Source organism: Dermacentor albipictus, chromosome 6 (genome assembly GCF_038994185.2).
Source record: "Dermacentor albipictus isolate Rhodes 1998 colony chromosome 6, USDA_Dalb.pri_finalv2, whole genome shotgun sequence".
NCBI classification, from domain to species: domain Eukaryota; kingdom Metazoa; phylum Arthropoda; class Arachnida; order Ixodida; family Ixodidae; genus Dermacentor; species Dermacentor albipictus.
Window position 1 is genome coordinate 86728531 of NC_091826.1, and position 26888 is coordinate 86755418.

Sequence of the window (26888 nt, forward strand, 5' to 3'; positions counted from 1 at the left end):
GGGTGCGTGCCATTGAGCTTGGACCCTTTGTGCACTATCACCGCAGGATCACATGACGATTTAGTTTTGCCAACATCTCGGACACTTTTCCAGATCCTACCCATAGGCAGCTTCGCTGCAAAAGGAAAATCGAAGTGGACGAAAAGTTAACATGCCGCCAGTGGGATCCAAACCCACGACCTCCGGGTTACGTGTGCATTGCACTGCCTGGTAGCCTTGATGCAACCAGCTAGGTATAGCATATGTGGGTTTATTAGCCACGTGCCTTCACCCGAAGTTTGCCTACCACGCGACGCCGTCGGGCAAGAGAAGTAAAATCCACATCTACCCACCTCGGCTGCGAGTGACGCTGGCTAACACTGCCAGGGCTAGATCTAGCACGCATAAATACCCAAGATGGTGACCGTGGTGCAAAAAGTTGTAGGTAACCCCAGCCAATTTCCCCCAGTGCTTTCCTTGGCATCAATCTCTGTTGGCTTTACATGGTTATTTTACCTACAGAGCTAATATATGGGACCCAGTCACGAAAAGTAATATGTATTGAAAAGCTAGAAGAGATTCAAAATAGAGCGGCTCTTTATTTACTATTGCTATGACCGCACATCAGTAAATGACCCGATAACAACAACACACTTGCAAGCTTTATCAAACGAAAATCGTTACTCACCCTTAAAATTCTTGTATCAGGCATTACCAGGCCATCTTAGAATGGATCCAGTTATTTCTTTTTCCTCAGATTACAATACAGGACAACGGTATGGACCCAACTCTAGCGCCATACCAAATGCATGGTAATTGTAAATACTGTTTTCTTTTCAAGAACGCTCAGGTATCAGAATTAACTAATGAGCAGGTATTGCAACCTGCTTTACCAAAGTTAATGTCGAGGTTGTTGGTATGACTGCCATATGCTTCAAATTTAGCAAACCCAATTTTTTTTTACGCACGTGTAATGTGTGTGTGTTTATTATGTCACAAAATTTCACCTTGTTTTCTTGTTTGCCAAATGCCTCACGAGTGCATTTGTTGTATTTTCTATGCAAACTCTGTGTAATGATCATGTATCCGACTCATTTCCACTCTATTAAAATCCAGAACGGAGATTGTAGTGTTCATAATAAGCAAATAAGAACAGTGTTGCTCTCAAGGTTTTCTCAATTGTAGCAGGCCTCTCAATGTAGTGTGCTGTGGGAACTGAAGTAGTTTAATGCAAGTTTTTTTTTTTTTTCTGGTTAACACCAGCCACTTCACAAAAAAGGACTTGAGTGAGTGCATGCACCAGAATGAAGTTTGGCAATAAAACAAGATGCTTTTCCAGGTTCAGACAAATGGCCAAGGAACGTGAGACATACATATGTCCTTAGCTTACAGTGCTACTACTGTGGTCCGTCTGCCAACAACAGGAGATTACCTTTTGCCTTTCACAATTTACGAGGAAGAGAATTAAATCGAAAGAAAACAAAACAACAAGTAACTAGATCTTCATACTGACTCCAATATAGCTGTCTTCAGAGTATGAAATGGGATGATCTTTTGATGCTTAATACTTTAGAAATATTAATTATTTGTGCAGGTTGCTGAACAAAGCTACAGTGGCTGACTGACAGGCGTCAGCTGCTTAGTTACCATGGCTAAAATTACGGCTTGTGGAGTCTTCCCTCTTGGTATCCTGCCACCATTTACAACGTGAATTCTCAAAGTTGTACGGAAACAAACAGCACTAAAACTGATGAATGTGGTGTATATTTGAGTCACCACAGACAAATCACGCAAGAATGTTGCAGACTGAAACAAAATTTTATTACAAAAGTTAAACCCTTCCACCCCCCACCCCCCTTCTGTCAACTGTCAGCTCTGCGATTCTCAATGCAGCCTTTGTTTTCATATTTAAGCAAGGCTGGTCTTTCACTTTCTTTCTTGCTACGTAGATCATATGCACAAACTCGTACTGTAAAGCAAACAAGAACAATAGACACGTCCAGTTTGATAAACACTCTAAACATTATCCACAAGAGGAACAAGCAAGCACAGTCAGAAATAATTAAACTTGCATGCCTATTAAAGGTGCACTAGAGTTTGAACTGCTTGAAACATTGTAAGGAACATGCATCAGTGCAGCACAGATTTTGCACATAGGCCATAAGCAACAGACATTTTTTCAACTGTGCAAGTGAAAACAGCATCCGCCACATTATTGTTTCAAGAAGGCTCTTGCCTGGCAGGTGAGAAGGTGGCAGAAGAGACATGGTTTTATGCACAGGGACAATATTTTTCATCCCGACCTTTAGGCTACCCTCTTCCTTTCTTAATGATGCCTACACAAAACATGGGCACCCTCAGAAGGGCATTTAGGCAAGTTTGTATTATTTGCTGCATTGTTTTGAACAGCCAGTTGGTTGTGGTGCTTGTGTGTACATGTGATCACTCATGTACATCTCCTGCAAGCCATTCAAGAGAATGGCTGCCCTCAAGCTAAAACTATTCTAGCGACCTTTAATTTCATTAGCCTTGTGTAAGCAGGTTTGACATCACCTCATCCGAACTTCCACAAGCTCCCAAACAGAAATTAAGTTCAGTTTTTCTAGCACATACTCTGTAAGAAACCATGCAAGTGGAAATTCAAAATTCCATTGTCATTTAGGTAAGGATATACTGCTGACAAATGAAGGAGCGCTAGATGGACGAAAGACAGTAACAAGAAGCCTACAACATGAGTGCTCCGTTTTGTTCTTCGGGTTCCATCTTTCTAGCACTCCTTTACTTATCGTGCATTACCAGCTCGCCCAGCCGTCTATCCTCCTCAGTTTCATTACTCTTTCTCGTGTTATACGCTAAGCACTCACGCTGTCGCCTTCCTGCTCCCATCTTTCATCGATCTAGCGCTCCTTTAGTTATCATTCATTTAGGTCAACAAGAAATGCTACAGTGAAAGTCTTGGGCAATCATTTTGTTCAAGTTGCTAGGCCAGAACGCGCTGTTAAATTTCTGGGCTCCTAAATTTTGCCCTTAATTGCTAACTGAGGAACTAAATTTCACATCAGAAAAATGGCAACACTCAGTCAAAGCAACTTGCGCTTTGCCTGACACGTTTGCAAAGCTGTTTTGCAGCTTGAGGATTAGTCACAACAATGCCAGGCAGGCAAGACGACTGCAGAGCCTTTCACATCTGGCAGCCCGAGACAGAAGGCTGTAGTTAATTAAACTTGCTATAAAAACAATACATCTCGTTTTGTGCACATTTTGTATAGACCAGTCCACAGCACGCCCATTTCCCTCCCGTTAACAAGAGATTGGGAGCAACTGCTGTCCAATGAAAGCAAACAGGCCTGAGTCACAGTGCAATAGTTCAGTACAGTACACCGTACTAACATCTGGTTGCACGTCCAAATGGCTTCTGGGCAATACGCACAAAAACGATACAAATATTTTTACACACGAACGCAGCTGACAAGAAATGTTACACTGCAAACAGCACATTTCAGAGCGCCAGCAGGCAACAGTGCTGCTGCAAGTCAACTCCGACGGCTGTTGCGTACAAAAAGCTAAAGCACTGTCCAGTCCCTTCTTAAGCGATATGGCCAGAGCTTGCCTTGAAGATATGCATGTTTTCCAGTAGACTGCCTACATTTATGAAGGTGACTCGACTCACAGGCTGCCTAGAAAGAAAGAAGGCCGTGGCAGTGTCAAGGAGTAAAAGTGAAACCACTCGGCCATGGACAGGTCACATCACGTGACACACTTTCAGAAGATGAGAACCGAAGGATGGTTTTTATGTCGCAACCATTAACAAGTGAGGGTTGCTTGAAAGAACAATGAGCCATGACATCGCTAACAGAAAAACATCCTAAAAAAAGTAGTAGTAGTACCTGCCCAACCTGATACGAGATACGGACACTTCCCCTGCGAACAGTCAGCTCTGCCTATGATTAGCAGATCTTACCAACTTCACCGATTAGAATGCACCTTTAGAGAACGTTTTTACAGTTTAAAAAATATAGGAGAAGCACCAAACACAGGCATCAGTGAGAGGACGTATTGAGAAATGTAGGATCCATGACAATACAGTCCACGAAAAGAGAGCAGCAAATGGTGTTCACCAATTAAAAATGATGTCATTGATGAGAGATCGAAGGCTGTGTTGGAAAGGAAACAGACGACGGAACCGCAGGCAACACCATGGAGATCTCGGTTGGCATAGTTCATCACGCAGAGCAGCCTTAGCATAGCTGCCCCCCCCCGGACAAAAGTGTCCCGACGTGACTTCAGTGGCAGTCACCGTTACGGGGTCACTAAAGAGAAACAACAAACGACTTTAGAGCGACAACATATTCTTCGAAAACTCTATTTCCATTAATTTTGTGATAATAGGCCAGTTATTAAAAGAGAAAAGGAAGGTCAAAATTCAATATCTTTTTATTTCGTGCCAATACACTGGCACCGGTGCGTCAGCGCGATGTCACGAATTTCAAATTACTTTTTCATACTTGGGCCTCGCTGGCTCAGTAAAAGTTCACAAAACTTGCCAGGTGCAATCTTTATCGCCTTTACGCAGTATATTTTTGCAGACAAACGATTAACCAGGTTCGAGCAGACACTATCAAAATCTATGATGTCACAATCAGCTAGTGCAGGAACTTCAAGGTGGTGTCGCCACCTGTCTTTTGCTTTCGCGGCCTTTCTGGCTTACCTCAGCTGACGGTAAGGATGGCTTTCTTATTTTTTATTGTAGAAGGGTAATTTACTAATACGGATGGAATGATTTTTCTCTTTAGAGTCTCTTCAGATCTTACAAATACATAGCGTGCAAGATCATGACGACATGGCAAAGTGAATTCCTCAACAATGCAGCACATTTTGTCAAATTCATAAACCCAGTTCAGTTCCACGTGCAAATGTATCACTCGCTATCTTTGAATGATCGCACTTGTCAGGTGCCTGCAGTTCCACATGCTGCTTCTGTCCGTGTGAATACAAAGGGACACAACACGCACTTCCGTTGCACGAGTTTCCAAGTAGTGAGCCTCTCCTGTGACAGGCACTAAGTATCTTAATAGGAAGGTTACAGAAAAGGAATAAACGCAACAGCACCACTGCTAAGCAGTCCCACAAGTCATGGGCGAGCAGAAGTCCGATCTCCTTCAAGTGCAGACGCCCCCGCAGAACTAGGACACCAAGTGAGTCGTGCATGTGGACGACCACAACGCTACGAAGAAGGTTTACACGCTACGCTCCACATCGAAGCGCAGGGATGCCGTCATGATGAGCCCTAGAGAATACAAAAATAGTCAAACAGCTAAGCACATAGATAGAGCCTACGGCAAAGTGACGGGCCCGTAAGCCTCGACGGTAGGCTACCGTCCTCACAAAGCATTTTCTGCCAGAAGAAAAAGAAAAGATTTAGCACAAATCGAAGCAAAGCAAAGTTTTAAAAATGCACGACTAAACCAAAAGCGGTACGTGCTTCTAAAACGGTCCGTGGGAGCCCTAGTTTGTCAGTCATTTTTGTCCAGGGAACGAAGAACAAAACAAATAAACTCCACTGTGTCACATCTCTTCAAACAAAGGCTGCCCTCGCAAAGCCTGCTATTGTAAAAATAAAAATAAAAAATACGCAAGCAGACCTGTTGCAAGAGATAAGGCATCACTTAAAAAGCGCTAGCACACAAAAGTAATGCGAAAACGCAACTCGCACACACACAATTGCAACTCATGTTCACATTGGTTCGGAGCACACAATGCACGCACAAGTTTGCGCACTTCAGCACGCCAGCGACGAAAGTGGTCAGCCGGGCACACGTCAGTTTGTCGCAGCTCACTGAAGAATGTATGGCAGCGAATGGCAGCGGCAGCGGCACCGGAGGTCACAGCCGTGGCCGTCAGGGGGGGGGTCCGAGCCCCACTCTCCAGAACGCACATGGAACATCACCGCTGTCGTGACGCTGACGGGTGAAGGAGAGAGAGAGACATCTTTCATTTTCGTCCTCTTCCTGGGGGACGACTAGAGTAGGGGAGTTGGTGGCAGCACTGAAGAAGGCCGTACCATGCACTGACGCATCCAGAGAGACAGAGGCCGGGGAAGAGGAAAGCTTGGCAGCCCAGTCTCATTACTTGCAAACACTTCAACCACTGCTCGGGTGTCTCTCGACAACACTGCACGCCTTAAATGACTTTACCATTAAGCCTCGTCATAACGAAACCACACACAATGCAATATATCTGACATTCATTATATGCATACACTACCGGCGGGCAAAAATTGGCAGTTCTTCACATTACTTTTGTTACCTCTGATAGTTCATTCTGTCTGTGTTTATTAGATCCAGATTTCACTGAACCATGCAAGGCTGGTGCACGCTGAAGGCAGTTTCAGAGGCGAAGGCGAGCTGGTCTGCTTACAAATTTGTGCCAGCAAAGTTCACTCACTCTGAACACTGCTACGCTGGGAAACTGTTGCAATGGAAATCGGAACAGGTTTGTGCCTTGGTACATGGAAAGCTTAGCTTGCAAAAGAGAAATCTGGCCAACTGAGCGGAGATAAACCTGCGACCGTGACAGGAGATACCGAGAAGGTTTGAATCTGCACTTCTGCCTTTCTTTCCAAATACTAAAACAACAGCTTACGACTACTAAAATAATTCAAGCAGGCCAAAAAGAGATTATCACGCAAAAAGAATAAGATATTTGCACTTGCTTTAATTATGAGACTGCATAAAATGTCAAGGGGCAGCACAATACGCTGTGCCCTAACTGTAATCGTATGTTATCCCCAAGCCAATAAAAGGTTTACATAAAAGTAAATAATGCAAGTAGCTCGGGAAGAATGTCGCACCCCCCACTGTAATAAGCAATGCCATGCCGCTGCAGAAGTAGATGTAGGGAGCTGACAGAGGAGCTGTCAATTCCTAGCAATGTGTGCTCAGCGACGCCCAGGTTTCAGCAACAAAAGCCACCATGGCTTGTGAAGGTTGCATGTTGAAAACATAGCTCTGTTTTGAAACGCCATAATATTAAGAAAAAGAAAGAGGAATTCCTTGGTCGGTGTAGAGAGGCACCAGAGCAGTGGTTGTGCAATAAGCACGGTAAAGAGTATGCCCTCAAGGGCACAAGCAAGGCCAGGGAGATGACACGAAGCCTGGCTGGTTGAAAGAAAACAGGAGGGTACTAGTTGTCCGAGGCAGTTGGCAGGCCTGTGGACATCTGGAGAAGATGTCCTGTGTCCACATCTGGACACAGGAAGATGGTCACTCCCAGATGCCTTGCTGTTGCCACAAAACTCGTGGTGCAATAAGCGGCTCCAGTGCATACAAGCCCCACCGGTGTGTCCGTTACTTCAGTTAAACTTCAGGCATGCATCTGGAAGCAGAGCTGATTGTCCGCTGTCTCGCCGGCACTGCAGGAACTTGAAGGATACGTTGACCTGTGGACCAGCCGGCCTACGGAGCCCCTGTCGGTTGCAGCAGTTGGAACAGGACTTGACGTCCTCGCTACGAATGGCCACCTACAGAGGTGGTACGTGTCTGCGAGTGTGGCCAGCAGGGGTAACTGTCAGCACCGCGCGGTGACAGCGGAACAGTCTGCCCAGATGCACCGTGAAAACGGAATGGCAGTTGCAGCAAGGCCAGTGGTGGGAGTCGCGCATGTCGCGCCTTTCTCTCTCTCTCTCTGCAGCATGTCTCTCAGTAGATGGGCGGCGTGGTTATCGCCTGTGGCTGGCAGCATAGCCCGCCACCAGAACGTCAGTAGGCCATGGCGGCCTCCTTGTACTCCGAACCCTCCATGGTAAAGAAGTCCTCGAGCTTCCACTGCAGAGTCTCAAAAGTAGGCCGCTTCATTGGGTCCTTGTGCCATGTCTCCAGCATGATCTCGTACAGCGCCGGAGGACAGCCTGGAGGGCAGGGCATCCGGTAGCCGTGCTCAACCTAAGGGGGTAAAGATTTGATTTGATTGATTTTATTTACCACACACAAGGTACAAAAGAAAATTGCACATGAAATGTGGTTGGAAAAGTGGGAAAAAAGTTATGCAGATTCCCTGCACAGTAAAGGTGTTGTGCGAAGCATTTTGCAAGTAGCTGGTTATCCAGCATTACTTGGTAATTCGCAAAGCATTACCAGGTGGACAAATACGTTTGTGTAAAGCGAGCAACTGTTTGCGTGAGTGAGCATGTGCGTGACGATAGCAGAAAGATGACAACGATACTATGACAGCAATGTAACAATGCCCAATTTTCTTGTACTCCACTGAAGAAGTGTTACAACCTTTTCTGTTACAACCTGAGGCAATCCCAAAGCCGGTACACTATGGCACAGTGTCTAAAGCACTACCTGTTACGAGGAAAGAACTGGGGTATAGGTAGAGATAGCATCAGGCTGCTCCTCTTAAGGATGCAGGATGGAAGCCAATGGTACAGCCCGGGTGAGGGAGTGGGGGGGGGGGGGGGGGGCATACTGGGCACCAGGCTGCGTGCTGGCAATAGTGTCTTGAATGAACGTTTGATGTCTAATGGCACAAGGGTGGCAATAGTGTCTTCTGAGCAGGCTTCTTCATCTGATGAATCACTAATTTCGAAGTCATTGCTATCGCTTTCACTTCCAGAAACGAAGTAAACTTTGGTGTCTCAATAATTATCATCCAAAGAGTTGGACGACGTCGGAAGGCTCCTTTTCTGCGATGACAGACCAGCAACACACGTGTCGCCTCCACCGGACGCCATTTATTGAAATAGAAGTTGCCCCCCCCCCCCCCTCAATGAAATGCGAAACGATGGTTAAAGAAGAAGAAATTACCTGCAAAGTGCTGCCATCTGCGAAGCGATGCACGAACTAGCCCACAAACGACCGTGTCTCATTCACCCTATCTAATTTTCCACTGTCCTCGACTGTGCTTCCCTTTTGTTGACACCCATTCTGTAATTCTAGCGGCCCACTGGTTATCTGCCCTACGCATTACAAGGCCTACCAGCTCTATCTTTTTTTTCTCTTAATGTCTTTTTCGTAATAGGACCCTTTCATAGTGCATGTGGATTATCTTCGACTCGTGTTTTCTCTCCTTCACTACTTCTCTCTGCATGCAAGGTAGAAAACTTGACAAAGTCTGGTAAAATTTCCAGTCTTTCTTTCATCCCTTCCCTCACTCTCTTGTGCTAGGCCCTCAAAAACACAAAATCGGTGTTTCCTTCTCCTTTCCTTCGCAAGGCATGAAAGGAGAAAGGTTTTGAAACACACATGGAAAGTGGACAGGACAGGGAGCCACTGTGCAAGGACAACCATTTTCTGTAACCAAACAACATCAGTTAATCATGTTTCCTTGAAAGGTACACCACTGCACCTGCTTTTGCTTTACCACTAAAACAGGGCAGAAAATATGCAATCTTGAGCCAAAAGAGGCGGGGCTCTGTCAAGGAAACGATCAGTACAGCTATGTGCACTGAGTGATGTTTACTGGACTGAAGCTTTAGCTCAGTGGGAGGCAGTGACAATTCAGTAGGACACATTATATGTCTGTTCATCTGAATAGCTTGTTCAAGTGATGTCCCATTGCCCTGAGGGTACCATTACAGTCTTGTACTTTGGGAACGTCTGTATATTTTCTATGCTGATTAACCTCAAATGTAATAATAATAAAAATCGATTGCTTGATTGAGTGATGTTTAGTCAGATGATATTGCACCAAAAAATTAACCAAACACTCCACCCTTCCGCTCCTGCTTACCTGGTGAAGAACCTCGGCGTTGGTCATGCCTGGGTAAGGAATGCGTCCATAGGTGACCAGCTCGGTGAGCAGAATACCGAAAGACCAGACATCCGATTTGATTGAGAACTTGGAGTAGTTGGCCGCCTCGGGGGCCGTCCACTTGATGGGGAAGCGGGCCCCTACACGAGCCTCGTACTCATCCTCTGCAAACAGCGCAACAATAGAGCTCAGTGAGTAACAGAACGTTTTAAAGGGTCCCTGAAATGATTTTGACAATTTTGCATAAACATACTGTGTCATTAGGGCAGGTCCTACCGCTCATTAAATGACACATCTAAGTGCTCCACGTAAATATGTAATTTATTATAAGGCTATAAAAATGTACATCACTGCCGATCGCAGCATGCCACTCGACTGAGTTTTCAGCTGCCCCTGACCATGTGATGCAAGGTGAGTATATGACGCCAGTAGGGCGTGTCATCGATAATTTTTCCAACTTCATGGCGGACAAATTTTGTTTGTAACAGTTGAAATGTTAGTTAATTTGTTTCCATAAGAAAGAAAGTAACAGAAAGAGAATTCACAAGGACAATTTATCACTACACTCAAGACTTCCGGCATGCAGCAACTGTCATCTGCTTGTGTTACAATGTGCTCCGTGTTGACGAGAGCTCTGCGGTCAGTGTTGGTCTCAATCTTTCTTTTCACGAGCAACATGGTTCTTCCTTGTTACGCTGTGGGCAGCAAACGTAGCAACTGGCAACATGTCAAACTGCAACATCGTGTCCCTCTGCAAGACAGCAGACAAGCGGAGTGGCTGCAGCGCATCAGACTGTCGGTATCCGATTGGCGCGAGGATTTGCATGTTTGTGCCCATCACTACTTTAAGCCAGAGGATTACTGCCACAATAGTGTTTCACATGTCTGGTATTCGGGTAAACACAAGCCCGAGCGGACTGGGCTTGTGCGTTTCGCGGGATGAACGGACGTGCAAACATGAACGGTTTGCACGGTGCAAACATGAATGGCCTGCACGGTGCAGCCACATGATGGCACATGAAAAGCGCCTGCAGTGGGGGAGCAGACAAAGCGTCTGCTCCCCACTGGCTCTGGCTCCAACGGGTCACCGAAACTCTCGATTACACAACCTTCAATACTAAATGTGCGGGAAGACTGCTTACATGATGCCACGCCATCTCGGCATGCTCACTCTTTGCATATGTGGCAGATTACCTCTCAAGCAGGGTGCGCAGCTGCGTGTGCGCTCAGCCGCGGTTACAGCCATGCACAGCCACGGCCGAGATGCATGTCAACCTAATCAATCGAATTACAACAAATTAATCAGTCGATCAATTAATTGACTGACTAACCAATCAATTAGCTAATTAAAATTGAGTGTGCTGTAGGTTTGCATTACTCATGTTACCTATATAACTGTGTAATTAGATAAATAATCATTTTTATTAATTAGTTTTGCTATCTGCAATCGAGTATTGATCCTGGGAGTTTTAGAAATTAAGTAGCCAGTCTCTTTATAGAATGTCCATAAATTGTTTGAGCGATATCTACATACGAAGGAGTAGGTTTTCACTGATAAATTTTTCCATGCGTGACATGTAATTGCAAGGATCACATGTGCATTTCCACAGTTGTTAATTTTTTGCAGCCTAACAATGTATAGGCAACACATGTGACTTCTACGGCTAACTATTGTATAACACTTGATTTCATACTGCCAAATTTTATGAAACGAGTTGGCTCACTTTCGTTTTCAATATGTTTAGCCTTTCTTAGACCCCCTCAAGCAATACTCCACCTCAGAGCATGTGAGGACCCTGAATAAAAAAAAATTTAAGCTACAAACATTCACAAGTGCAATCAGAACAACGAGCCCTTCTTGCAGACCCTGTGTTGTGTCGGGGGAGGGGGACATGGTGGTTTCCATACAGCCCATGCTGAAGTGGTGCCACCTGGTGATGTCTACGAAAGGAGCCTCAGCCACGTGCCCTCCCTGAACACACTACCCCCTTCTAATACACTGTGCCCCCACCCCTGACGCGCACTTGATCGCATTACCATGAGCTCACTCTCCTCCCCTCTTTATCTTTGCATGCGTGGGAAAGCAACACTCTTTAAGCCACCATCTTTCTTGTCTCACCCTCGTACACTTTCACTCGCACCTAAAGCACAAAGTGCGAGGGGCAAGATAGGCTCTTATCGCACTTGGACTTCATATGGAACATGATGGAGCTCCATTTTAGGGGTCGCTCTTGTCTGCCACATTAGATTTGAGAGGTGTGTTTTCAAGCAGCTGCTTGCAATTCAATCATTTGACCATCTGAGTCTGCCGAAGTTTCCATTGCAGCGGAAGCAAACTCTTGTTATATTTAAATCGCATACAAACACGTTTCATTATATTTAGGTTTTGAATACATGGCGTTTATGGACAAGAGATTATGAAAAGTTTAATACTTCGTTATATTGAGAATCTCGTTGGATTGAAGTTTGTTATATCGAGGTTTAACTGTACCAATGCAATTTCTTAAATACATACGTGAAACGTCTTTAACATGATGAGAGGGGGTCACTTGCCAAAACCAATGTAACAAAACATTTCACAGTAAACTCTCAGTTGTACGAATGTCGGTTTAGCGAATATTTCAGAATAATGAAGTGCCGCGATTGAAAACGAACAAGAGACAACACCTTGAGCAAGATGGCGGAACAGCCTGTTGAAAAACTACCCAACCGAAGACGTCTTCTTCATCTCTAAATTCCCCCAGTCCTACCACACGCAGTCCGTTAAAGCACATATCCTCATTGTCGTCTACACGTCTACATAGAACATGCATCATTTTCCCCTCTCTAAAAGAGCGCCGCCCCGATGCTAAGCAATAAAGTTCGCTTGGCGAAAAGGCAAGTCCGTCTACATCCGTCGTAAATGCATCGTACATGCGTCGTGCAGTCACTCGCTGACATAGGGCTTCATGCACACTAGGTGCAGAAGTTCAGAACGGTGTTGGCGGCACCTTGTGCAGTAAGGGCTATCCTTTATAAAATCCCTGACAGTTTTCCTATGCATTCAATGCAAACGTTTTTCAGTGAAACCAATTTCTGAATAGTGAATATTTCAGTTGAGCGAACTTGATCAGTGGACCCGGGCTCATTTCTGAAATCTGTTCAATGAAGTTTTGCGCTCTGCAGTGCTGGCGTAGCCGATGCCCGCCAGCCCCAGCAGCGGCCATGTGCAGTGTGACAGTCGGCTGGTTACCTGTGCTGAACTATCAGATCTGGAAATTGTTTCCAGTGTTCGTGCTGAAGAAGAAGAGTGTGACGAGGAAGATGCAATGGCAGAGGCAGATGAAATCCTGTAATTGTAGCCAAGGCTGTAGGATGCGCTGGAAAGTTGTGCGACTTCATGTCTCAGCAACAAGCTGTGCCAGAGGAAGGGCACAAAAAAAGACTCTCTGAACAGCTTTGTCACTTTTTGTGCTTTAAAAGCACTAGTACAAATGAAAATTACAGATTTCTTTTTTTTTCAATATGAGATAGGCTGCAACGTAACTGTCACTAACTTTGTATATACTGATGTACCTAACTCCATGAATTGCATTTCACACTTTTGACTCGACGTCTGCTGTGCCCTATGCTGTTCCGTATTCTAGTTCTAGTAGTTAGTTAGTATTCTAGTTAAGTGAACTATTTCCTTGGGTCCCTTGAAGTTTGCTCAAGTGAGAGTTCACTGTGTAGCATTGTCGCTTATATCTTTGCAACCACACTATCCATGCACATTACTTTGGTGTGGCTGCATTGTAGAGGAGAGAAGCCATTACTAAATCATGCATGTATCGCGTGCACAAATGGCACCACTGTCATGCCAAGCATGACAAAAATCATAGCAAAATCTAGCTTCTAACTCAGTGTTCAGGAAGGCATAGCTTGACAGTACGTTTGTTTATCCGAGCAGGAGTGGTCGCTTTTGAGAAAGCTGACTCAGCCATAGTAGGCATAATATATCAAATTCAAATCTGCTCGTCGGGAGTTATGAGGCCTGCAAATATCTCCTTCGTTGCGGAAATTTCACCTTTGCTCAGTTATGTCCAAAAATAGCACGAAGACTTGGGCAGCAAGACAATAGGGATATGTAACCCCCTTCGACCACAGTGGAACATGCCCATCTCCATAGCAAGTGCAAGGGTAGGAGACTGAGGCAAGCACATGACCCCCAACCATCAACGAGTGCGGCAGGATCGAGCACCACCGGTAAAGGGGTCATTTTTTTTTCACCATAGTGCGCGAACACCCTCTGCAAAAACAAGCAGGTGCACTACAAGTAGGGAGTGAGCACGATTACAAAATTAAACTGGAACACCTCCGCTAGCTATAAGTTAGATATGCAACCTTTCCAATGCATGAATAAATGTAACTTATGCATTTGGCTATGTCATATCTGAAGCCTAGTGCCCATATGCCGTCTGTAGCACACACAAAATCTTTCATGTACCCTGCTGCGGCTGCGTACTTGATACAGCTAACTAAAATCTTTTTCTTCCATCTTTCTCAACCCATCCTTTTACAGTTGTCAAGAATGGCGAGCCGCTGAGCAGGATTGCCACCTTGCCACCCGATTACGACAAGGGGTGCAAGACGCGCACCTCTCCTTCTCCGTCGCTGCAGCTGCGAGGCGTTCAAAGAAGCGACCTTTGCGCTGGAATCCGCCGCCTTCCTCCAGCCCCTTCGACATTGTGACGGAACTGGTTTGGTGCGTGAACAATGATTCCGGAGTTCCCCAACGCGGAGCTGATTTGACACGCATGGACAAACTGCCGTGGGGACGACGTATTTTGGTGTGTCTCACGTTTTGGCGTGGCACGGAACAACGAGCGACCCTCGATCGGCGTCGATAGTTCCCGGAACGGCACCCTGACAACGTCGTCGTCGGACATCAGAGCGCGGTTGCCTTTGTGTACGTAAACTGGTCTGCAGAGCAGCGGCGCGTTGGTGATGAGTAAACGAACAGTCGCCGCGTCGTAGGACCGGCGGATCGAGTGTATAAAAACTGTGGTTATGCGAATGCTGAGAACACTTCTCTTGAGCAGTCATGTTAGACTGAGTCACTTCTCTCATGCAGTCATGTTGGACTGTTACTCTTTTTCTCAAGCAGTCATGTTAGACTGATTTAATTTCTGTAAATAAACCCTTTTCCTCGTTCTCGATGAGAAACAGTTCTTCACTTCATCAACGATCTCAGCGTAAATAAGTTGGACGACGGCATGGGCCAGCTACCTTCGAATTCATGCCGTACTCCAATCTTGGCAAAGGACCACGGACGATGGGATTGAGCCCCCAATCCTGACAACTGGCTGACAGCGGTGGGATGGACTTTGCGACATGGTGCTGTATCTGCGGTGAGTGCTTGGTTTTTGCTTTGACTCTCTAGGCTTCATTTTGTGGTTGTTCTGTTTAGAACAGTAGGGAAGCTAGATTGTTGTGTGTTAGCTAGGTTGTGTTTTCCTAGCTAGATTTAGAGAGCAGAATCAAGGCAGTAAAGCAGCAGTCATGGAGTTAAGGACACTGCTGAGAGACGAGTTGTTGATTGTTGGTGAGGAACTGGGCCTAGAGGTACGCAAGGAAATGCTCAAATCGGAATTATTGGAGCTAATTTCCGAAAAGGCCAGAGAGGAAGAAATTGAAATGGGGTTTGAACTTCTGAAAAAGAGAGAAGAACGAGAGAGAAAAGAACAAGAGAGAGAGGAACGCGATAAAGATCGCAAGTTAAGAAAAATGCAACTGGAACTTGAAAGCAAATGTTTGGAGATGTCTCAAGGAAGTGAAGGCGCTCTGGGACGATCAAGTGAGGCAGAATCGTACCGCATGGACAGGCTATTAAAGCCATTTGAGGTCGGGACCGACATAGGCTTGTTCCTAAGCAATTTTGAAAGGACTTGCGAAAAGATGAACTTCGGCCCGAGTACATGGCCACAGCGGTTGCTGTCTATGTTGCCGTGTGAGGCGGCGGAAGTAATCGCCAGACTGAGTGTGCAGGATGCATATGATTATGCAAAAGTTAAGGCTAGTCTCCTGAGGAAATACCGCCTTTCAGCCGAAGCTTTTCGGCAAAGGTTTAGGAGCACAGGCAAGAAAGATAGCGAGGGCTATCCGGAGTTTGCATATAGCTTAAAGGCCAACCTAGTCGAGTGGCTTAAAAGCGCGGAAGCGTACGACAGCAGAGACATGATCATTGAATGCATGTGTCTAGAGCAGTTTTACAAAACCATCCCCCAAGCTGTGAAACTGTGGGTGCAAGACAGAGGTAATGTAAACACTGTGGAAAGGGCGGCTGAATTAGCCGAAGAGTACGCAACCCGTAGAAAATTGAACGCCGAGGAGGGAAACTGGGACGGTCGAAATGGACCGCGGAAACCATTTCCGTTCAAAAAGGGTGCGCAAACTAGACGATCCGAGCCTGTAGACATGGCGGAAAATCCCGCAGAAAAGAGCGAGGAGAAACTTAACGGAGAAACCGCACAAAAAGAACAGAAAAGAAAATTCGAATCTGTTAGACCAATTCGCTGTTACAAATGCCACAAACTGGGACATATAGCTGTAAACTGCGAGAAGTCTAGCGTAGTTTTTTCCTACGTGGAGGAAAAAGATGAGAATATGGAACTTTTAAGTCCATATCTCCACGACCTGCAAGTTAATGGAAAACCATGCCGAGTGCTAAGAGACAGTGCCGCCACACTGGACATTGTCCATCCGTCTTACGTGATGGTAGATGACTTCACCGGAGAAGTAGCATGGATAAAACAGGTTGTAGAAGAACACAGCGTGTGTCTGCCCATGGCCAAAGTCAAAATCAGTGGACCATTCGGGGAGCTAGAGACTGAGGCTGCAGTTTCCAAATTTTTGTCACTGCAGTATCCCTACATCTTTTCGAATCGTTCGAATCAGTTACTGCGTGACAGAGGGCTCAAACTGGGAGAGGGCATAGTACAGGCATTGACCCGAGGCCAAGCTCGTAAGATCGCGGCGCTTTCGGCTGAAAATGCTCAAGCTCCTCCAGCTGAAGCAGAAAAGGGGATAGCTTCAATACCCGAATCCGAGCTAGGCCCGAGGGACAAAAGAACAGTTGAGGAGAGCCTGCCAGTTGACCAGCTCAATGAGAGCGTAGCACTAGAGTGTCAGAGTTCTAGCCTGCAGGAAGAGCAAGCAGACGCGCTCACAAGCGAGACAGGGTCGTTATTATCACCGGCCTCAAAGAACTTTGATCAACTCTTACGCGTGGATAGAGAGTCACTGGCAGCTGAGCAAAAGAATGATGAGAGCTTAGCTAAATTACGTGACACAGCTAAAGAAGGCATTGCTAGGCGCAACGTAACGATACATGAGAGAGGAGGATTGTTGTATTGGCATTACAGAGATCGAAAGGGTAAGATTTTAGATCAGTTAGTCATACCTACTAAGTATAGGGAGGACCTTTTGAGTCTTTGTCATGGAAATGGGTGGTCCGGCCACCTAGGCATAAACAAATCAAAGGAAAGATTGCTTATGGAATACTACTGGCCTGGCTGTTTCAAGGATGTAGAAAACTTTGTAAGATCATGCGACGCCTGCCAGCGTTCTGGTAAACCAGGAGAGACATGGAAAGCTCCACTGAAGGTAGTGCCCTTAATAACAGAGCCTTTCAGACGACTGGTAATAGACACGGTAGGGCCTCTTCCAAAAACAAAATCAGGCTACAGGTACTTGTTTACCATGCTGTGTCCGGCTACCAAGTTTCCAGAAGCAATCCCTTTGAAAGAGCTCAGCTCCACCGAAGTAGTAGACGCGCTTTTGACAGTGTTTGCACGAGTTGGGTTTCCAGCCGAAATTCAGGCAGATCAAGGGTCAGTATTCACGAGCGCACTGACTTCCACATTCTTGCAAAAGTGCGGGGTAAAGTTAATACACAGTTCTGTCTATCACCCTCAGTCAAACAGTGTAGAGAGGTGGCATTCGGTGCTTAAGCGAGTTTTGTGTGCACTCTGTTACGAGCACAAGGAGGACTGGGAGAACTGTCTGCCGGCAACTTTGTTTGCTTTGCGAACGGTTCCACATGAGGCGACAGGGTTCTCACCAGCAGAACTAGTGTATGGGAGGACACTCCGGTCTCCACTGAGAATGTTAAGAGAGATGTGGGAGGAAAGAGGGGAGAGTCCAACCGTGGTTGAATACGTGCTAAATTTACTGGAACGGCTAAGCGCAACCCAAGAACTAGTCGGAAAGAACATGGCACTAGCTCAAAAGAACGCCAAATTCTATTACGACAGGAATGCGAGGCTTCGTACGTTTAACGCCGGAGACCAGGTAATGATCCTCAAACCTTCAAGAAAGAACAAGCTTGAAGTTCACTGGGACGGGCCCGTTAAAGTGTTGCACAAACTTTCAGAAACTAACTATGCTTTGAGAATGCCCGGTCGCAGGAAGGAAGTGAGGATATATCACTGAAATTTGATGAAGCCGTATGTAGAGCGGAGCGGAGTCGTTAACTATACTGTCAAAGAGCCGGATGGCATTGGTACCAAGTTTAAGGAGTATAGGGCAACCTCCAACTCTGAAATCGGCCTAGAAGAAGTAGTAGAACACTCGGTAAGCTCGCATGCTCTAAGACCCGAGCAGCTAGATGAGCTAAAAGGGGTGTTAGGGGAATATCTCGACAGATTCAGCGATCGGCCGGGTAGAACCGAACTGATAACGCATGAAATTGAGCTGACCTCTACCGAACCAGTAAGATCAAAACCTTACAGGGTGTCTCCAAGACAGAGAGAGATTATGGAGGCAGAGATACAGCGCATGCTAGAGTTGGGAGTTATTGAGCCCGCTGAGAGTGACTACACGTCACCGCTAATACTCGTAGAAACCCCTAACAAGGACCCTCGTCCGTGTGTTGACTACAGGAAGTTAAATGCCATCACTAGGGATCAGCTGTACCCGATACCCAACATTGAGGAACGAATTGAAATAGTTAGCGCTGCTAAATACATTTCAACTATAGATCTCGTGCGGGGGTACTGGCAAGTTCCCCTTTCAGAAAGTGCCAGCCGCTATGCTGCATTCATCTCGCCTGTAGGCACTTTTCGCCCTCTCGCACTCAGCTTCGGGCTGAAGAACGCGCCGTTTAGCTTCTCTAAGTTAATGGATATTGTCCTAAAAGACTTGCAGGAGTTCGCCTCACCTTATCTTGATGATGTAGCCATTTTTTCGGACAGCTGGGAACAACACGTATCGCACCTCAAACAGGTGTTCTCACGGTTGAGGGAAGCCGGCTTAACGATGAAAGCGGAAAAGTGTAGGTTTGGTTGTTCGCAGGTTACTTATCTGGGCCATGTTGTTGGTCAGGGCATGAGACGGCCGGCTGAGCTGAAAATAGTGACGATTGGAGATTTTTCTCAGCCGCGCACGAAAACGGACGTTCGTTCATTTTTGGGACTTGTGGGGTACTATCAACGGTACATTCCGAATTACTCGCAATTGGCAAGTCCATTAACAGACGCCCTCCGAAAGGGAGCACCGAGTAACGTACACTGGGATAAGGACAAAGAGAACGCTTTCCAAAGTTTGAAAACGCTATTGGTTTCTCGCCCTGTGCTTCGCGCGCCAGACTACACAAAGGAATTCATAGTTCAATGCGACGCAAGCGACAGAGGTATGGGCGTGGTACTTAGTCAAGTCGGCGACGATAACGAGGAGCATCCTATCCTCTACGCCAGCCGTAAACTAAATGTAAAACGGCCGCTTGCTCCGATGGAGCCTCACTCTCCAAGAGTACAACTTCTCCGTTAGATATAAGAAGGGAAAGTTGCATAGCAATGCGGATGGTTTGAGCAGGCTAATTTGAATTCTGCGTTTGGGGGTCCCGCCTAAATTTGAGGGTTACTAGTGTTAATTTTATTAAGCGAAGAAGATCCCCTCTCATTTGGCAGGATTCCCTCCATGGTTGCTGAATGTGTCAGCAGGAATTTGCTTCAGAAATTGGCATAGCGAAATGCAGCATTTTTTGTTTGCTTCTGCACTTATGTTGTTGTTGTTTTTTTTGAAGCCTAGCGAGTCTAAAGTGATAGCCAATGCACGCCATCTCGGCGCAGAGCCGTGTTGTGGGGTTCATTTTGCAGTTGCCTGTCCTTGTTGGATGTTTTGGGGCGGTGACATCAATGCACAAGTGGTCGCTGCGAGCCAAGACATCAATCCCCCCCTGACCAGCAGCCGTTCTCTTCCTGCCTAGCGGTTGTCTGCGCTAGACAGTCGAGATTTTTCGGGCCATGGAGGCGCTGTCAAGAATGGCGAGCCGCTGAGCAGGATTGCCACCTTGCCACCCGATTACGACAAGGGGTGCAAGACGCGCACCTCTCCCTCTCCGTCGCTGCAGCTGCGAGGCGTTCAAAGAAGCGACCTTTGCGCTGGAATCCGCCGCCTTCCTCCAGCCCCTTCAACATTGTGACGGAACTGGTTCGGTGCGTGAACAATGATTCCGGAGTTCCCCAACGCGGAGCTGATTTGACACGCATGGACAAACTGCCGTGGGGACGACGTATTTTGGTGCGTCTCACGTTTTGGCGTGGCACGGAACAACGAGCGACCCTCGATCGGCGTCGATAGTTCCCGGAACGGCACCCTGACAACGTCGTCGTCGGACATCAGAGCGCGGTTGCCTTTGTGTACGTAAACTGGTCTGAAGAGCAGCGGCGCGTTGGTGATGAGTAAACGAACAGTCGCCGCGTCGTAGGACCGGCGGATCGAGTGTATAAAAACTGTGGTTATGCGAATGCTGAGAACACTTCTCTTGAGCAGTCATGTTAGACTGAGTCACTTCTCTCATGCAGTCATGTTGGACTGTTACTCTTTTTCTCAAGCAGTCATGTTAGACTGATTTAATTTCTGTAAATAAACCCTTTTCCTCGTTCTCGATGAGAAACAGTTCTTCACTTCATCAACGATCTCAGCGTAAATAAGTTGGACGACGGCATGGGCCAGATACCTTCGAATTCATGCCGTACTCCAATCTTGGCAAAGGACCACGGACGATGGGAGTGAGCCCCCAATCCTGACACAGTAGAACCCCGCTGTTACGTTCCTCACTGCTGCGTTTTCCCGGCTGCTATGTCGTTTTCATCCGGTCCCAGCATAGCTTCCATAGGATCCAATGTATAAGAAACCCCGCTGTTACGTAGTAGCTGTGAAAACGTTCCCACATGATACGTCGCAACTTAGCACCACGAACCCGCATGGGCGAAGGTAGGCAACGCGCTCCAACCGCCATTTTGGCTTTTGACGAGTTTTGGCTGGGCTTGGCTGGGCTTGGCTATGTAACTGGCTGCAAGCCGCACACCAGTTCGAGAGGCAGCCATTAAGTGGCCATTCGTGAAAAATGCTCTCACTATCATCACTGCGATTACGGTCACCGCATGGTTGTTGGACGGGTCAACTCACGGAGGAAGAAAACTCAGGAGAGGCCCTGACATCACTTTTTGTGAAGCTAAAGTGAAACCGGAAGTTGGCGTTGCTCGTGGCGTTGCTCCGCCTATCGGGCCTGCTCTTCTCTCTTGTTTGCATTTCTCCCACGCCGCGCTGCGCGCAACCGGGCTGCTCGGACGAGCGCGCTCCGCAGCAATACTAAACAATCGTTAGCACGTTAGCATGATTACGTCAAAGAGGGCAAAATTTCCCGCGGATATTCCTTCGTCCGTTGCCATTGCTGTGGCGCGGTGACGACGAGGAGCACGAGCCGCATGATGCCGGGGAGTTGCCGAATCCTAGCTTTGGAGAAGCCGTCGCGACTCTGGACCTTTTCCGCAGGTACGTCGCACCTTACAGTGACGCTGACAGCAATGCGGCCTTCCAGGCCATTGAGAAACGTGTGGCGATTTCTAGCGAGCGAAAGAAACGGAAAGCCACCATTCTGGACTTTTTTAAAATCCTCAGCACTTTGTGGAAATAAATTGTCTATAGTGAAGCTGCACTTTTTTCATTCATTTTCGGAGCTTTCCTCACTGTTGCGTTTTCCCGGCTGTTACATTTTTTTCCTTCGGTCCGGTGAGAAGCATATGAACGGGGTTCCACTGTACACCTTTAAACCATTTCTGCAAACAGAAGCTATATTTTGTAACACTTGCTGCAACACTCGTGAAATCGTAGGACGAGCACAAATGTGTAAGCTTAACAACGAATTCTGGAGATTTGGCAGGTATTGATATTATCATTTTTCTTTTCTTCAAACTGTCCTCCCATGGGAGAAGAACTGTACAACCTGGGCGGGCAAATGGTATGATGGGACCGCCGTCCTCATCCCCAACGTCTACAGATGTGCGCACGACGCATCTTAGCGTGCCGAGATGAGCACCCCGAGGGTGGGAGGCCGAGCCGGAAAAGTGCGAGAGAGAGAGCGGGGGGACGAACAGGAGGAGCCGTGCCTTGTGAGCCCAGCGGCCGCAGTTGGCAGCAGCAGAGAAGAAGAGGTGAGGAGAGAGAGAGGAGGAAAGCGGCCCACTCACGCCCACCTTTGATGAGCCGCGCGAGACCGAAGTCCGCTATCTTGACCACGTTGGCATCCCCGACGAGGATGTTGCGCGCGGCTAGGTCGCGGTGGATGTAGTTCTGTGCCTCGAGGTAGGCCATGCCGGCCGCAATCTGTGCGGCCATGTCGATGAGCTGGGGCAGCTGCAGCGAGCGGCCCTTGCCCTGCAGGAACTCGAGCAGCGAGCCGTGCTTCATAAGCTCGGTGATGATGTAGATGGGCTCCTCCAGGGTGCACACCGCGTACAGCTGCACCAACTTCTGGTGACGCAACTTCTTCATGATCTGCGCCTCTGCCAGGAAGTCCTGCGCAAGCACGATTGTTACGCCCTTAGAGATGACAAAGATTTCGTTTGCACTGCGTGCCAACCTGCGAACTTTAAAAACTCTTAAAACTCCTGCCACGGTACCAGAGAGGAGGAAAGTGAAGGGAGTGCACAGTACACAGCTTTAAAGAGTTTTCCCTCAGCACACATGTTTGGTGGGATACAAACGCACTTTACTAGCCTCTTATATACTATGACAAATTGCACAAAAACTGATGAAAAGTGTGCTTAGAGTTTTCCCTCAGCACACGTGTTTGGTGGGATACAAACGCACTTTACTAGCCTCTTATATACTATGACAAATTGCACAAAAACTGATGAAAAGTGTGCATTATTTTTTTATACCTGCATTTTCTTGCAATATTTTTCTACAAAGTATGATACCGGGAATGCCTATATCACTTCTGCTGCTTTTGTCAAAGAGAATAGCAACATAAATTGTGTATTAATTATTTGTGTCTCAGAATTACAAGGTAATGCAACCCTTGTCATGACAAGTTAATTTGTCATCAGCAGTTGAGGGCTTAACAGCGATTTACATTTAGAAGCAGCCCACAAGGTGCAGCAAATTTGTAACAACAAAGACTGACGAGCAACATATTGCTTATATTGGTCACACTGACTTCTTCAGTGACTCTGCAGCTGCCAATTTTTCCTGCTACAGATAAGTTGGCTGAATACGCTATGCTTCAAGCAAGTACCCTCCTGTGTCCTTTCACCATCTCCCGAGGCTGTGGTCGGACACCGGCTACCTAAACGTTTTTGGCAAGCGATACCTAATATTCATAAAATAGTAAAATAATCCTGAATTTATAATGCTTATAAAAGATTCAGCAGGTATGCTTTTTCTTGGACAAGTGGGTGCTTAGGTTTGCTTGACAAACTTGGCACAGCATAAAGAGCATGAAAACGAGGAAATAGCACACACACATTGCCTTAAGTAGAATAACATACAGCGAACATAGCGTAGCCTTTAGAAATCCTCACTGTCTTCCATTGTCTTTCGCAAGGCGCGGGCCTCATTCAAACAACTATGCTCTACCCGGTGCGCCACTTCTGTCATTACAGGAAAAGAAAGCACAGCGTTCGCATCACCTCAGCGAAAAACGAAACCAGTTCCACTGAAATCTTTAAGGCAAAGAGTATTTTATGAAAAAGGGAGCTGCCACCCACCCAAAACCAGCACTAAGCTGCAAATGAAGCTCATACAGGTTTGTCAGAAATAAAGCTTCATAGCTGAAGAAAAATTTTGTGTTTGTCTGGGGACTGGGCTCGGTGTTGCTGCCTTTTCAGGGCAGTTGTACTGCGAAGTAAGCTAAGCAGGAGAACAGCAGTTAGTAAGGCGGAAGTGAATCCATCGACGACTTGAAACTTAAGGACACTATACTCCTTTTCATACATAGCAGGCAACGCTAAAAAGGCTAGAGAGAATTCTCTCGCTGCTCAGGCCTGAGAACAAAAAACATAGTGAGGCACATATGAAAGATAGTTACATAAGTATGTGCCGCGATTCTATGCGAAATTAAGTCTCATGCCCACACGTCACAAAATATGACGTACTTGTTACTCAAAAGGTGTCGGATATCTGATCCTATCTACCACCAAGTGAGTGAAGTGACAAGTTTGTGCAACCAGCAGCCACCTACCCTACCCTAACCTACCCTCGTGACCCAAAATGTAGTCTGTTGTCTATGCTGTAAGCGCAAACGTGCGCAAGTAATACAGGGCTCGTCCAAAAAGTAATGCCAGTGATTACATTGTGAAGCAACTACAAGTCGCAGCGCACTAGGACCAGTTGGGATTGGTGGAGTGACAAGTTAGCTTACGCATGCCCGGCCACTCTGTCGTCTGCTACCATCTGGAGAGTAAGGACAGGCTTTTCCGTGAAATTCGTTTTCAATTTCCCGAGCAAGCCATAATACAGCGCTTGTTGGAACAAGGAATTGCCATCAAGTTTTGTGTGAAACTCAGCAAGTCCACAGTGGAAGCAACTTTTTCTATGATAAAGACAACCTTTGGTGACAATTGTTTGTCGGTACGTCGAGTCTACCGGTGGCACAAGGCCTTTTAAAAGGTAGTGAAGGGGTGAGCAATGAAGCCCATGCTGGACGGCAGTCAATGACCATAACCAATGAAAATGTGATGCATGTGAGAGACCATTTGAACTAAGACCGCCGTTTTAATGTCCATTTAGTGGCACGTTCAGAAGATTTTTATGAATAATCTGCAGATGCAAAAAGGGTGCGCCAAGATTGTGCCCAAAGTGCTAACAGATGACAAAAAATGTGCCAGGAACTTTGGGACTTATGTGAAAGTAACCCCCACTTTTTAGACAATGTCACCACAGGTGACTAGTCTTGGGTGTTTGAATACAACCCTGAAATAAAACAACAAAATGCCGAGTGTCCCAGCTCAGCATCCCCTCGGCCAAGAAGGCCAGAATGAGAAAGTCAAATATCAAGACCATGCTCACAGTGTTCTTTGACATCAGGGGGCTGGTCCACCATGAGTTTGTACCACATGGTACAACTGTCAATGCCAAATTTTTCGTGGAAGTGCTCAAGAGACTCAAATAAAGGGTTCATCGTATCCGGCCTGACATTGCGGGAGATTGGGAACTTCATGACAAAACGCCAGTCCACACCACTTTCCTCAAGACCCGCTTTCTGGTTGATTCAAAGGTGCCAACGGTTCCCCAGCCGCCCTACAGTCCTGCCGTGGCCCCCCCAGACTTCTTTTTGTTTCTGAGCTTGAAAACTCCCCTTAAATGACGTCATTTCAGGACAGTTGATAAAGTCAAAAAGGCTTGCACCAAGGATCTGAAGGGTCTTCCAGAGGAGGCCTACCATGATGCCTTTGATGCCTGGAAATCTCGCTGGAAGCGATGTATCGACGCAAGAGGAGCCTATTTTGAAACCTTTTAATGCGTCGTATTCATCTGATCAATAATTTTTTTTAATCGACTCATTAACATTACTTTTCGGACATACCCTGATTGTGATCCGACATAAAATTGCGTCTACAAGTAGCTGCAATTAACCAGTAGCAGTAAAGTAACAAGTAATTTCCCCTATGTTGTCCTTGATGTCATTGTTTGTTGGCTTCTTATGATATGATTAATAAAAGTGGGGCCCCTCGGTTAACCCCTTCCTGCTTGTTAATTACATAACGCGAGTCTTGAATCTGGCAACACTGATGCCTTCAGGTAGCATGCGCGGGTTTACTGACCAGTCGCCTTCACCCAAAAAGATCCCGTGCTCGTGATGCATGCGGCAGAAAGGATGTTCCACATCCGCCGTCAAGGTTTGTGGGTGGTGGCGCTGGTTAACACTCCCAGGGTTAGTTCTAGTAATAGAACATAAATACTCAAAAAAGTGGATGGGAGAATGGCGCCGTGGTAGCTCAATTTGGCAGAGCATTGCATGCGTAATGCGAAGATGTGGGATCATTCCCCAACTGCGGCAAGTTGTTTCTTCATCCCCTTTCATTTCCATTAATTTATCATTTCTTTAACTCAATTAGTAAGTACAAGTAATTTCCCCTATGTTGTCCTTAGTATCACTGTTTGCTGGCTTTTTATGCCACAAGTACCAGATGTAATAGAGTAGACATCCATTTATCCGATTACATTTAATTAGATTTTTCAGTTAATTTCATCCTGACTGAAGGTCCCAGTCAACGCTTATGCATTCCTATGGGCCAGAAGTTTCGTTACTTCGATCCTAAAATTGGCCTGTGCCAGATAAGCTGAACTTGGCCAGTGAGCATGCATAATCATGAGCCCTATGGTGACCTCTTTGGGGGCAGCATGTCTCTGCAGAGCTGAGACATGCCATTGAAAACGCCTATTTTCAGCCTGCTCTTGGAAGATTTATAAGCAGTAACGGCAGCTCGCAATGTCTGATTATGGTATTTACCCGATTCTAATATGTATCTGTCTTTCTTTGTGAGAAATTAGGCCGAAAATCGCCCATGCTGTGCAATCGGACAGAAAATCGAAACTGTGTTTGCAATGTTTGTATGCTTTGCCGCACAGCGCAACTGTACTGCGGCAAAGCAGACTTTAAAAAACCATGCGGCGAAGCTGACTTTAGGAAAAACCAGCAACCATTAGATTTCACATTTTTCTTGCTAAAATAACAGGTTCACACTCGATTTATACTTTGTTTAGGAGCTTTAGTGTCAGTTATACGTAAGTTTTCAACTTTAGACGCGTAGAAGGGAAGGGCACATCTGGCTTGGAGCTGTGTTAGGATTGGGAAAATCTACTGCCAAATGAGTTAGCAGTGCATTTTGGCATGTTTCTGTAACTTGTTT

The 26888-nt window shown here is 46.4% G+C and overlaps 1 protein-coding gene across 2 annotated transcripts in view; it reads right to left on the reverse strand.

Moving 5' to 3' along the window:
• Nucleotides 1-4390: 4390 nt before the first annotated feature.
• The window catches only part of Src42A (Tyrosine-protein kinase Src42A), a 116019-nt gene continuing 93521 nt past the window's right edge, over nt 4391-26888 (reverse strand). The window contains exons 5-7 of one of the 2 annotated variants that reach the window (XM_070540992.1): nt 22224-22551; nt 9712-9896; nt 4391-7919 (exon numbers count right to left, since the gene is read on the reverse strand). In XM_070540992.1, coding sequence (XP_070397093.1) covers nt 7737-7919; nt 9712-9896; nt 22224-22551 — 696 coding nt within the window. In that variant the 3' untranslated portion in view covers nt 4391-7736. The remainder of the gene's footprint in view (nt 7920-9711; nt 9897-22223; nt 22552-26888) is intronic. The other variant, XM_070540993.1, reaches the window with a different exon arrangement.